The sequence below is a fragment of the Mixophyes fleayi genome, chromosome 2, assembly GCF_038048845.1.
Source record: "Mixophyes fleayi isolate aMixFle1 chromosome 2, aMixFle1.hap1, whole genome shotgun sequence".
NCBI classification, from domain to species: domain Eukaryota; kingdom Metazoa; phylum Chordata; class Amphibia; order Anura; family Limnodynastidae; genus Mixophyes; species Mixophyes fleayi.
In genome coordinates, this window is record NC_134403.1 from 11502375 (window position 1) to 11514598 (window position 12224).

Genomic DNA, 12224 nt, shown 5'->3' on the forward strand with positions numbered 1-12224 from the left:
AGGCCAATGCGTCTTTGATTTTATTAGACAGTCTCTGCCAGAATGTAGCCACTAGGGCATCGTTGTTCCAATGCAACTCGATGATAGAGGGCAGAAGCTGATGACATATTGAGCCACAGATCAAGGACCCTGGCGGAGTCTGAGGATGCGGAATGCCACAGATGTAACTTGGCCGGATTCATGGAAAATTTTTCGGAAGGCCGCAGTAAAAGCAGTGCTGTCAGAAAGGAGTGGATCATCATGCTTCCAGAGGGGAGAAGCCCAGGCAGGGCTTAACCAGAGAGTAGGGAGATTAAGTAGGCCACCTTGGCTCTTTGAGTGAAAAAATGTTGCAGTTGTAAATCGAATTGAATCGAACATTGGTTGAGGAAGCCCCTGCAGGTCTTGGGTTCCCCGTCAAACTTGGAAGGAGAAGGAATCCGGAGAGTGGAAGTGGAGGTAACAGGTAACTCAAGTGCGGGAGGCTCTGGCGCCAGGATGGCAAGAGGAGCAGCAGAGGTGGCAACCTGGATAGAATTCATCCTAGAGGCCAGTGTTTGAAAACATTGTAGGAGCTGCCGCTGAACACCATCCTGTTGTTCCACACTGTTGAGTAGATGCTGAAGCATGTCCTTAGCAGAAGGTTCCCCGGTAGGATCCATCATGGCCTGTTGATACTGTCACGGTTCTGCAGATAGGATTCTTGATCTGCCTAATTTAGCACTACTCCTAGCAAGGCGCGGATTCTAATGAACGGACGGTGTTCACCAGGAACCACCGCAAGGTGGTTTGGACTTAGCTGCATCCGCCCGCAGGTTCCGGACCCTACTAGGAGTATCAGGCAAGATCTATTGGGGGAATGAGAAGGAAGGCACTAGCAGATAGCAGGTAATGGCAGGAAAGATGGAGCGCAAGCTCTGTAGGCAATTTGAGGAACTAGGAATGGTGGAGCGTAAGCTCTGTAGACAAGTAGTACAGCGGAGTAGTGGAGCGTAAGCTCTGTAGACAAGCAGTACAGTGGAGTGGTGGAGCGTAAGTTATGTAGATGAGCAGTACAACTGAGTGGTGGAGCGCAAGCCCTGTAGGCAAGCAGTACAGCTGAGTGGTGGAGCGTAAGCCCTGTAGGCAAGCAGTACAGCGTGATGGTGGAGCGTAAGCTCTATAGGCGAGCAGTACAGCTGAGTGGTGGAGCGTAAGCTCTTGTGAACAAGCAGTACAGCGGTGAGATGGAGCGTGAGCTCTTGTGTACAGTGGTACAGCGGTGAGATGGAGCGTGAGCTCTTGTGTACAGTGGTACAGCGGTGAGATGGAGCGTGAGCTCTTGTGGACAGCGGTATAGTGGGATGAGATGGAGCGTAAGATCTTTTGGACAGCGGTACGGCAGGGTGAGATGGGGTGTAAGCTCTTGAAGCCAGCGGTACAGCGGAGAGAGATGGCGCGTGAGCTCTGAAGTCAGCGGTACAGCGGAGTGAGGTGGAGTGTGAGCTCTGAAGACCAATGGAATGCACAGGAGGCAATTGAGCCACATCTGATACCAGGCAGGTAACACGATCAACAGGCACTGAGCTGCAGGGGGAAGTTCCTTTTAAAGTTTGGAGCCGAGATTGGTTGTCCAATAGAAAGCATGCAGAGGACATAGAGGATCGAGTCTGCGCATGCGCAGTCCCGAAAACAGGAAGTCGACGGCAAGAGCGTGGAGGTCAGCGGGAGGCAGGTAAGTGTGTCGGACCACGGTTGTAGAAACCGAAGATCCATCGTGTGACAATAAGCTTATGTCAAAGGTGAGCAGCACATACGTGTAAGCTTATGTCTAAGGTGAGCAGCATATGCATCTAAGCTTATGGCTAAGGTGAGCACATGTGTCTAAACTTATATCTAAGGTGAGGAGCACATGCGTCTAAGCCTATGTCTAAGGTGAGCAGCACATGCATCTAAGCTTATGTCTAAAGTGAGCAGCAAATGCGTCTAAGCTTATGTCTAAGGTGAGCAGCACATGTGTCTAAGCTTATGTCTAAGGTGAGCACTGGGGTGTTCTGAGACATTTAGAGCAGTCTGTGATTACAGTGTAGGTATTCAGGTTTTATCCCATATAAATGAGTGCTGCTTTTATATAATAATTATTCTACCTGTTTAACAACATTGGATTGTGTTTTTCTACAGTATGTACGGGCGTCATGCAACACTTCTCCCAGCATATTGTATGACCTCATGACTCAACAATGGGGTCTCAGTATACCCAGCCTTCTGATATCAGTGACCGGAGGGGCCAAAAACTTCAGCATCAGCCCAAGACTCAAAAACCAGTTCAGTCGGGGCCTTGTGAAAGCAGCACAGAGCACTGGTAAGGGCTTCAAATATCGGTATGTCCACAATCCTTTCCCCAATGCCATAATGCCTCATACCCTTTTCCCTGCCAGTCTTGTCCTCTTGTTCTGTCCATTTTTCTGCCACTTAATTTCTTTCCTCTGTTAGCCTCTTTCCATAATGCTGGGACAGGGAAATGTCCTATATTTAATTCCTGAGTCCCTAGCCTGGGTTTGCAGATGATCGGCCACCCTTACAAGACAAGAATCACAATATTGAGGCAGATCAGACCTACAGCATAGCAGGAAATAAAGAGTTATGGATTTGCTGGTCAAAATATCAACATACGTTTTTTGTAGGTGACTGATAATGTAGAGAAGAACTTTGGGCTGTAGAAGCTGATTAGGATCTTGTATTTCTCAGTTGATGCTACATTTAAAGTGCAATATACAGTCATGGATCATAATGAGGAAAATTAGGGCTATGTCCCATGGTTCAATGCTGCCAGGGCCCACAGCTATACTCTAAGTATGTACTTAGAGGAAACCTTCTGAGGGACTAGTCAGTGCTGTCTGCAGCAATAAAAATAAGGCAGGTGGGCACCTTGGTTATTATTAGTGTTCTATTCAGTATTTATAAGTCACTAACATCATCTACAGTGCGGTCAGTGAAATGTGACTCACATACAAGTACATATAGAGAGCCAATGCCATGAGAGCTTACAATCTAATGGAAGTTAGCCTTGTGTGTGATTTAGCAGGGCAGAGTTTAAATAAAGCTTGTGGGTCTTTGGCTGCTAAGAAGAGCGTGCAGGTAATTGAAGGATTCCTCTCACTGGAGTACCTCCCACAGTGCCGGGTAACCTTTCATCTGTCTGTCCATTCAGGGGCCTGGATCATTACTGGAGGATCCCACGCTGGGGTAATGAAACACGTGGGGAAAGCGGTACGGGATTTCAGTGGAGCTCAAGATGACATTGTCCTGATCGGCATCGCCACCTGGGGCATCGTCCATAACAGCAAATCCCTCCTCAGCGAGATGGTAAGCTCCCACAATACTTTGCAGCACTGTACAATTTGGAGATCACAGATTACAATAAAAATCGATTCTGTCTTTCTCAGTCCCAAATTTTACTGCCCCGGACGTCACCCACATAGTCAACATTATTAATGCATCAACTCTCAGCTCCTTTGTATTTTTCCTTATAGGCCATCAATGTTTCTTATGTACATTAATTCCTAGTGACCCCCCCCCCCTTACCCAATAAAACAAATACAAAAAGCTCGTTATGCAATAACTTTATGAAGCAAAAACTGAGATTTAAATGGGGTGTTATCACCCAGATAATATATAAGAGAATATTATAGAATAACGCACAGTTTTGAGAATGTAGAATGAACATAATCTGTAAATTAAAGCAAATTAGGATGTACAGAAGTAGGATTCGGTGGTGGATTATTAATCCATACAGTAACCTCTACAAAGAGACAAAATAGAAGCCGTGGACCTATAATAGGGTTACAGATTACAACACTCTCATAGAACATTTTATGGGGCAGCAGCTTCCTTAGCACTTGGAAATGAAGGCAACCATTCTCCCATGTGTAACGAGTAAAGATCATCATCATCATCACCATTTATTTTTATAGCACCACTAATTCCACATCGCTGTACAGAGAACTCACATCAGTCCCTGCTCCATTGGAGCTTATAATCTAAATTCCCTAACATACACACACAGACGGTGAGAGACTAGGGTCAAAAAATCAATTTATCTGACATTCTTCCATCATGTGATTACTTTAGGGTGGAGCTCCAGCCCTGTACCCAATGGATGAAGGATCTCAGGGGTCATTGTGCTGTCTGGATAACAACCACACACACTTTATTCTGGTGGATAATGGGACACATGGACGGTATGGGGTGGAAATTCCACTGCGAACCCAACTTGAGAAATTCATCTCTCAACAAACGATGCATAAAGGAGGTGAGAAGTGAAAGTGGTCAATATAATAATAAAAATAAGTATAATGTTGTCTGGAGAAAGAGAAATAGGCAACTTTTATCGGTGGACTTATAAGGATCAAATCGATTACAATGCAATGATTCCTAAATAATAACTTCATGGAGTCAGAATGTTGTAAAAGCAATTATAGCTTCTTCCCGCCAATTACCCGACAAAGCCCATGTTAGTTCCAGGCCATAAAATTATCTTTTGATGGAGCTACGAAGGAGGCATCCTGCAGAATGTTCTGTCTCCTGATGGTCCCTCTGGAACAAGTGTTGAAATTTCGACGTCAGCTGTGAAAAAACATAGTTGTCATATTTACACTTATGCAAAGAAATGTTGTGGCCTTAAGACAGGGAAACGTCTCTCTTCTCACAAGGTCACCATGGAAGCCCCATGAGTCCATAAATACAGTATTTCATAGATGAGACGGTTTTGTGGTATTTTTGGGCTGCTGCTCCTTATTTAAGACTTCTTTAGACATTTCATGAGTATGAGTCATGATGATGATGAGTCATTTACTGACAAGTTAAATCAACAGTTACACCTAAAGCACTTTTATAAATGTACCCTTTATTAGCAAAATAACACAGAGCATAAAGACTTGTAGGATAAAAAAAATCATGTATTTTCTGTATAATATACAAAGTAACGTTCAATATATAGAATTGGCCAGTCCAATAATATAAATAACATATAATACAACATGCAATATATAGGATAAACCAGTATCAATAAAATTTATATATGTGAGTTTAAAATTATTGTTTTTATTTCCCTTTCATAAAATCATTTTAAGGTCTTTATTTATTTCAGAGACTGCCATAAAAATCCCTATTGTATGTGTGGTGCTGGAAGGAGGCCCTGGAACCCTAGATGTGAGTATAGAACAATGTCTGAGACCTAACATCTTGTATCTTCATCATGTCTCCAAATCATGTCTCCCCATCATGTGTCCCCATCATGCCTCATCATGGGGTCTCCATATCTTGTCTCTTCATCATGTCCCTTTATCGTGTCTCCCCATAGTGTTTCCTCATTGGGTCTTCTCATCATGTCTCCTCATTGTGTCTCTACATCGTGTTTTCTCATCATGTTTCCCCATCATGTCTAATGATTGCGCCTTTCCATTGTGCCTCCTCATTGTGTTTCCTCATTGTGTCTCCACTTCATGTCTACTAATTGTGCCTCCCCCTCACCATCATGTGCCCCCATTGTGTCTCCCCCTCACCATCATGTGCCCCCATTGTGTCTCCCCCTCACCATCATGTGCCCCCATTGTGTCTCCCCCTCACCATCATGTGCCCCCATTGTGTCTCCACGGCGTGTCTCAACGTCATAATGTTACTATTTGTAGACCTCTAAGCCTGACATCAATAGTGGGGAAACTACTGGAAGATATATTAAGGGACAGTATTCAGGATTACTTGGTGCACAATAAGATTATTAGTAGAAATCAACATGGATTTGTGAGGGATAGGTCATGTCAAACTAATCTAATTAGTTTCTACGAGGAAGTCAGTGGGAACTTAGACCAGGGCAGGACAGTAGATGTGGTCTACTTAGATTTTGCAAAGACCTTTGATACAGTGCCACACAAGAGGTTGGTTTACAAAACAAGGGTATAGGAAACAACATTTGTACTTGGATCAAAAACTGGTTAGAGAATAGGGAACAGAGAGTTGTGATAAATGGAACATTTTCTAATTGGTCAAAAGTCTTAAGTGGAGTACCTCAAGGTTCCGTGCTGGGGCCACTCCTTTTCAATATATTTATTAATGACCTTGGTGATGGTTTAGAGAGTAAAGTTTCTATTTTTGCAGATGACACTAAACTCTGTAAGGTAATAAAATCAGAGCAAGATGTAGCTTCTCTACAGAGGGATTTAAATAAACTGGCGGATTGGGCAGCCAAATGGAATATGAGGTTTAATATAGATAAATGTAAGGTTATGTATTTAGGGATCAAAAACAAGAACATAATCTATAAATTAAATGGAATTAATTTAGTAGAATCTATAATGGAAAAGGATTTGGGAGTGCTGGTAGACAGTAGACTTAGCAATAGTGCTCAATGTCAAGCAGCAGCTGCAAGGGCAAATAAAGCATTGGCATGCATAAAAAGGGACATAGATGCAAGGGAAGACAGTGTAATTTTGTCACTGTATAAATCTTTGTTACGACCTCATCTTGAATATGCAGTACAGTTCTGGGCACCACTCTATAAAAAAGATAATTTGGAACTAGAAAGGTTTCAGAGAAGGGCGACAAAATTGATAAAGGGTATGGAGTCATTAAGTTATGAGGAAAGGTTAGCCAGTTTAGGCATGTTTACTTTAGAAAAGAGGCGTCTAAGAGGAGATATGATTACTATGTACAAATACATTAAGGGTCAATACAGAGAATTTTTATAGGAACTTTTAACCCCAAGTACTATACACAGGACACGCGGTCACCTCTTAATGTTAGAGAAGAGAAAATTTCACAACCAGCAAAGGAAGGGGTTCTTTACAGTAAGGGCAGTCAAGATATGGAATTCATTGCCAGTGAAGGCTGTGATAGCAGATTCAACAGATATGTTTAAGGAAGGGTTAGACAAATTTTTAGTGGAAAAGTGTATCCAGGGATATGACTGTTAATTAAAATTAAGGATAGTAGTGGATATAAAATAGGACTGCAATATTGGGTCTGGGGGGATTTTCACAACTGAAACAGATTGGCGGTTGCTTACTCTGGATCAATTTTAAATATAAGTGCAGGATCGCAGGAGATCCAAAATAGGTTGAACTTGATGGACTGGTGTCTTTTTTCAACCTCATCAACTATGTTACTATGTCTCCTCATTGTGACTTCTCATCTTGTCTCCTCATCGTGTCGCCCCATCATATCTCCCCATGGTGTCTCCTCATTGTGTCAAAATTTAGCATAAAATATGTTGTCCTTGGTGTGATCCAGGCCCCCCAAGAGTCAGTAATGGGGTAAACCCACCAACTTCTTTTTAGCCCACAATTAATTTAATGAATGAACTTGGCATGTCCTGCTTGATGTTACTGTTTGTCATTATTAATTATTTTTATCATAGATTTGTAAGGCACCACAGTGCTCCGCAGCGCCGCACAGTAGGGAAAACAGTACATGCATAAAACAGTGACATACAAGTAGAGATGAGCGGGCTCGGATATCTGAAATCCGAGCCCACCCGAACGTTGCCATTCCGAGCCGGATCCGAGACAGATCCGGGTATTCCCGCCAATTGCAAAACTGAAACCGAGGCTCTGAGTCATAATCCCGCTGTCGGATCTCGCTATACTCGGATCCTATAAATTCCCCGCCAGCCGCCGCCATCTTCACTCGGGCATTGATCAGGGTAGAGGGAGGTTGTGTTAGGTGGTCCTCTGTCCTGCTATATCTCGTGCTGTGCTGTGCTGTGCTTTATTTTTCAGAATAAATCCAAAACCTTAAATCCGAACCAAAACCTTTCGTCAGGTGTTTTGCGAAACAAATCCGAACCCAAAACCTCAAGCAAATCCGAATCCAAAACACAAAACACGAGACACCAAAAGTGGCCGGTGCACATCCCTACATCAAAGCTAGACAAAATAATTGCAGACATGAAAACAAAGGGTATGAAGGACCCTGCTCAACAGAGAGCTTGCATTCTAAGTGGAAGAGGGACAGCTTAAACAAGAGAATCCACTCAGAGTGGATATTGGGACAATTGTGAGGGTGCATTAATGTGAATATTGTTATCGGGGAAAGGGTCAACTCTAAGAAAGAGATAGGTTTTTAAAGAGTGTCTAAAAATTTGAAGGCTGTGGGAAGGTAATAAGCTCTTGGACATGTTAAACTTTAGGTAGCATTGGGACATTCATGTGGAAATAGCAAAAAGACAGTTGGTTACACGAGATACTACAGAAGGAGAGAGGTCAGGGGAAGAGATATAGATTTGGGTGTCATCAGCATAGGGGGTATTGGAGGGCGAATGAGCGATTTAGTGCCCCAATTGAAAAAGTGTTTAATGAAAATGTAAAGGGCCAAGAACAGAGCCTTGTGGGACCCCAACAGATAGTGGGAGTGGATGGGAGGATGTGCCAGAAGTAGAAACACTAAAGTAGCAGTTTGATAGGTTGGAAGTGTACCAGGAAAGAACCGTGTCACGAAGGTCAATGGAGTGAAAGGTGTGTAGGAGAAGAGGGTGATCAACAGTGTCAAAAGCAGAAGAGAGGTCCAGAAGAATGAGTATGGAGAAATAACCCTTAGACTTTGCAGTAAGTAATTCATTGATCACTTTTGTGAGAGTAGTTTCAGTGGAATTTTGGGGGCGGAAGCCTGACTGAAGAGAGTCAAGAATGGAATGAGAGGAAAGAAAGTGAGACAGGTGTTAGTAAACGAATCATTCAAGTAGTTTGTAGGCAAAGGGGAGGAGAAAAATAGGGCGATAGTTGGAGAGAGAGGCTGGATCAAGAGATGGTTTCTTTAGAATTGGTGAGATGAGAGCATGTTTAAAGGAAGATGGAAATGTGCCAGTGGAGAGAGACAAGTTGAAGAGATGAGATAGAGGTGGGCATGCAGTAGGGGAGAATCAATGGTGATGTTGGGAGGGAATAGGGTCGAGAGCACAGGTAGTTGTGTGAGATGAATAGAGGAGTGCAGAGACTTCATCTTCAGTTACTGGAGAGAATTAATTAAGGGTGGATTGGGGAGTGTAGGTAAAGATGGGTAGAGTGGGTACAGTGAGTGAAATTTGGCATGAGAAAATATTTTGTTGAATGGTGTCGATTTTGTATTTGAAATAGGTGGCAAAATCATGGGCTGTGAGGGAGGAAGGGGGAGGAGGTGCAGGTGAGCAGAGAAATGAGTTGAAGGTGACCAAGAGGCGACATGGGTTAGATGACTAGGTGGATTTTAGAGATTTGAAGAATGTTTGTTTGGCAATTGAAAGGTCAGTGCTGTAAGATGATAGGATAAATTTATAGTGGAGGAAATCAAGATAGGAACAAGATTTTCTCCAGTTGCACTCTGCAGTGCGGGAGCACATTGGCAGATAGCGGGTCTGTTTGGTGTGCTGTGGTTGGGGTTTAAATTGTTGGAGACTATATGTAATAACTGGAGCATTGTCAAGGGCTAAAGTGAATGTTTTGTTATAGAAAAAGAGGCATCCTAATTAGGACAGGACAATGCAGTCATTGGAGAAAATAATTGTTTTAGTGAAAATGAGAAGTTGATTGGGTTAAGAGTATTTAGGTTTAGTTGTGTACGTGTGTATTTGGGTGCAGGGGGAAGGGCATGAAGTAGGTGAGGCCTAAGGAAAGGAGGTTGTGCTCGGAAAATGAGAAGGCTAAATTGGAGAAACTAGAGATGGAGCAGTAGCGGGAGAAGACAACTCAAGGGAGTGCCTATCAGAGTGGGTGGGAGATGAGGTTCATTGGGAGAGACCAAAGGAGGAATCAAGTGAAAGAAGTTTAGTGGCAGAAGAGACAGTGGGATTATCAATGGGAATGCTGAAATCATCTAGTATGACAGTAAGCAGGTCAAAGAATAGGAAATAAGTGAGTCAGGCTGCAAAGTTCTCTTAATTGAAAAACTGGACCTGGGGGGCTATAAATGACAGCAACACAAAGGTGGAGAAGATCAAATAGACTGATAGTGTGGACTTCAAAGGAAAGGAATGAGAGGGAGGGTTCAGAGGGTATGACTTAGAAGGTGCAGCTTGGAGAGAGTAGAATGCATACTCCACCATCTTGTCTGTTTCCAGGTCTGGGAGGGTGGCTGAGGGAGATTGTATGAGGTCCAGGGTTAAGTGAGATGTCACCAGCAGCCATGAGAAAGAACAGGGTGAGAAAGAGGACATGTGAGGAGGAATTGTGTGTGTGAAGTTTATTTCTGTTTATGTAGGCTGGTGAGTGTGGTGAATGCAGGAGACAAAACAGTTCATGTATACAGACTAGTGAGGAGGGAAGTAGTGAAGGGCAAATTATATTCAGACAGGGAGGATTATAATGTTGGAGAAAGAAGAGGAGTTTGGAGAGCAGTATGGTGACAGTAAATAGGAGAGACTATAAATTGAGTAGATGCATGATGAAAAGATGTGAATGAATGTGTATTAGATAGTGTAGGTAATGAGAAAGTGCAAAGGAACAATTGATCCAAATTGTGTGGGGAAATTGAAATGGTGAAGGATACTTGACCTTCCCCTGACTGGGATTAATGGAGGCGGCAGTTTCTGCCGCTCTGATACGACGAGGTCTAGGAGGATGTTGACAGTTGGGTGCAGCGGGTCCAGCAGCGAAACAGAGATGGTAACAGCAATCACAATTGAGCTCAGTGGGTAGCTGAACAGATGTTGAAACAACAATGACAGTTGAGCTCTGTGGGTCCCACAGCTGAAAAGAGATAGTAGTTCTGTAGATCCTAAAACAGCCTAGTTTTTCGATATGAAATCAATCCTCAACGCTGCTGGGACGTGTGCCAACAGTATTCAGAATAAGCCAAAGCTTTATATTTGTGAGAATAAGGAAAAGTGGGAGCTTGGGCAAGGAACTGAGCAAATGTACAGCTTACACTGCCGTCCGCATGCCACCATCATTAAATTGTAAAATTAAATTATGCAGACAAAAAATTATTCTGCACTGCCACTCATTGGATTAGAACCTCAGTCTTGTTGTATGGATAATGTTGAAACATGTCTATAATGCTGACATTAGCCTGGTTCATTCATGACTTTATTCTCCCCAGTATATAGATTCCTTTCCATTATTGTCCTCCACCCCTTTCTATGTTCCCATTCTCGCCAATCTGCACATTGTCATTTCTGCAGACTGTATACAGCTCCATGTGTAATAACACTCCGTGTGTCATCGTGGAAGGATCTGGGCGTGTTGCAAACATCATTGCAGAAGTGGCAAATCTTGGTTCTTCCAGAATCACAATGTCCCTCATCAAGGAAAAACTGCAGAACCATTTCCAGGAGACGTATGGCAGTTTTACGGAGACTCAGATTATCACATGGACCAAGAAAGTGAGTCACAAAATATTATTTTTTTTTTCAGATTGACAGCATTTACATTCACATTCAATGGCCCAATATATAATGCCTCACGTCCAATATATAATGCAGCCCCCAAGACAAATATATTATGCAGCCCAAATGTCCAAAATATAATGCAGACCCCAGTTCTATATAAAGTGTGCTGTAATGGCCAGATTAACATTAGTTTACTCAGTTCATACTGCTGCAGGTGAAAATGAATGCACTTTATGGGTGTAGGATCTTATAAGAACCAGTGTTGTACTTGTGTGATAGCGCCGTGGTTCTGCTGGAATACTTACTAGTTATTACATATAATGATTGAAGGTGATAGCAGTTGTTGGTGATCCAGAAATTCTATTTAAACCGATTTACTAGAGTTCACATTTATAAATCGCACCTGTGTTGGAATAGGCTCATGTGTCACCCCATCACCCACTGCGCTTTACTGTGCCACTGAGTCATCTACCATGCAGTGCAGGCTTTCACTGGTCCTCAGCAATTTGTCATCACTGCATCCAGTGTCGGACTGGGGCATGAAGGGCCCACTGGGAGACTTCAACGCTAGGGGCCCATCATAGAGGCGAGACCAGACACTAGAGGGGGAGTGGTCAGCCCACGAGGGACAGCTAGCACCATAGTGTAGTACATAAAGAATGCACTGTCTATATAAAGAGTACACAGTCTTGACCTGCCCCTTAAATTGGGCAGAACAATCCCCAAAAATCGGGATTGTCCCACAAGACCAGGATTGGCTAACCTGTGGCACTCCAGGTGTTGTGAAACTACAAGCCCCAGCATGCTTTGTCAATATATAGCAGCTTATTGCTGGAAGGGTATGCTGGGACTTGTAGTTTCACAACACCTGGAGTGCCACAGGTTAGCCAAGCCTGCACTAAACTCAGAG

The 12224-nt window shown here is 43.2% G+C and overlaps 1 protein-coding gene across 2 annotated transcripts in view; it reads left to right on the forward strand.

The window, feature by feature from the left end:
• LOC142140690 (transient receptor potential cation channel subfamily M member 2-like) overlaps window positions 1-12224 on the forward strand; it is a 131524-nt gene that overhangs the window by 49445 nt on the left and 69855 nt on the right. For both annotated transcript variants that reach the window (XM_075198478.1, XM_075198479.1), the window contains exons 5-9: window positions 2140-2320; window positions 3170-3324; window positions 4090-4270; window positions 5108-5169; window positions 11108-11308. In XM_075198478.1, coding sequence (XP_075054579.1) covers window positions 2140-2320; window positions 3170-3324; window positions 4090-4270; window positions 5108-5169; window positions 11108-11308 — 780 coding nt within the window. The remainder of the gene's footprint in view (window positions 1-2139; window positions 2321-3169; window positions 3325-4089; window positions 4271-5107; window positions 5170-11107; window positions 11309-12224) is intronic.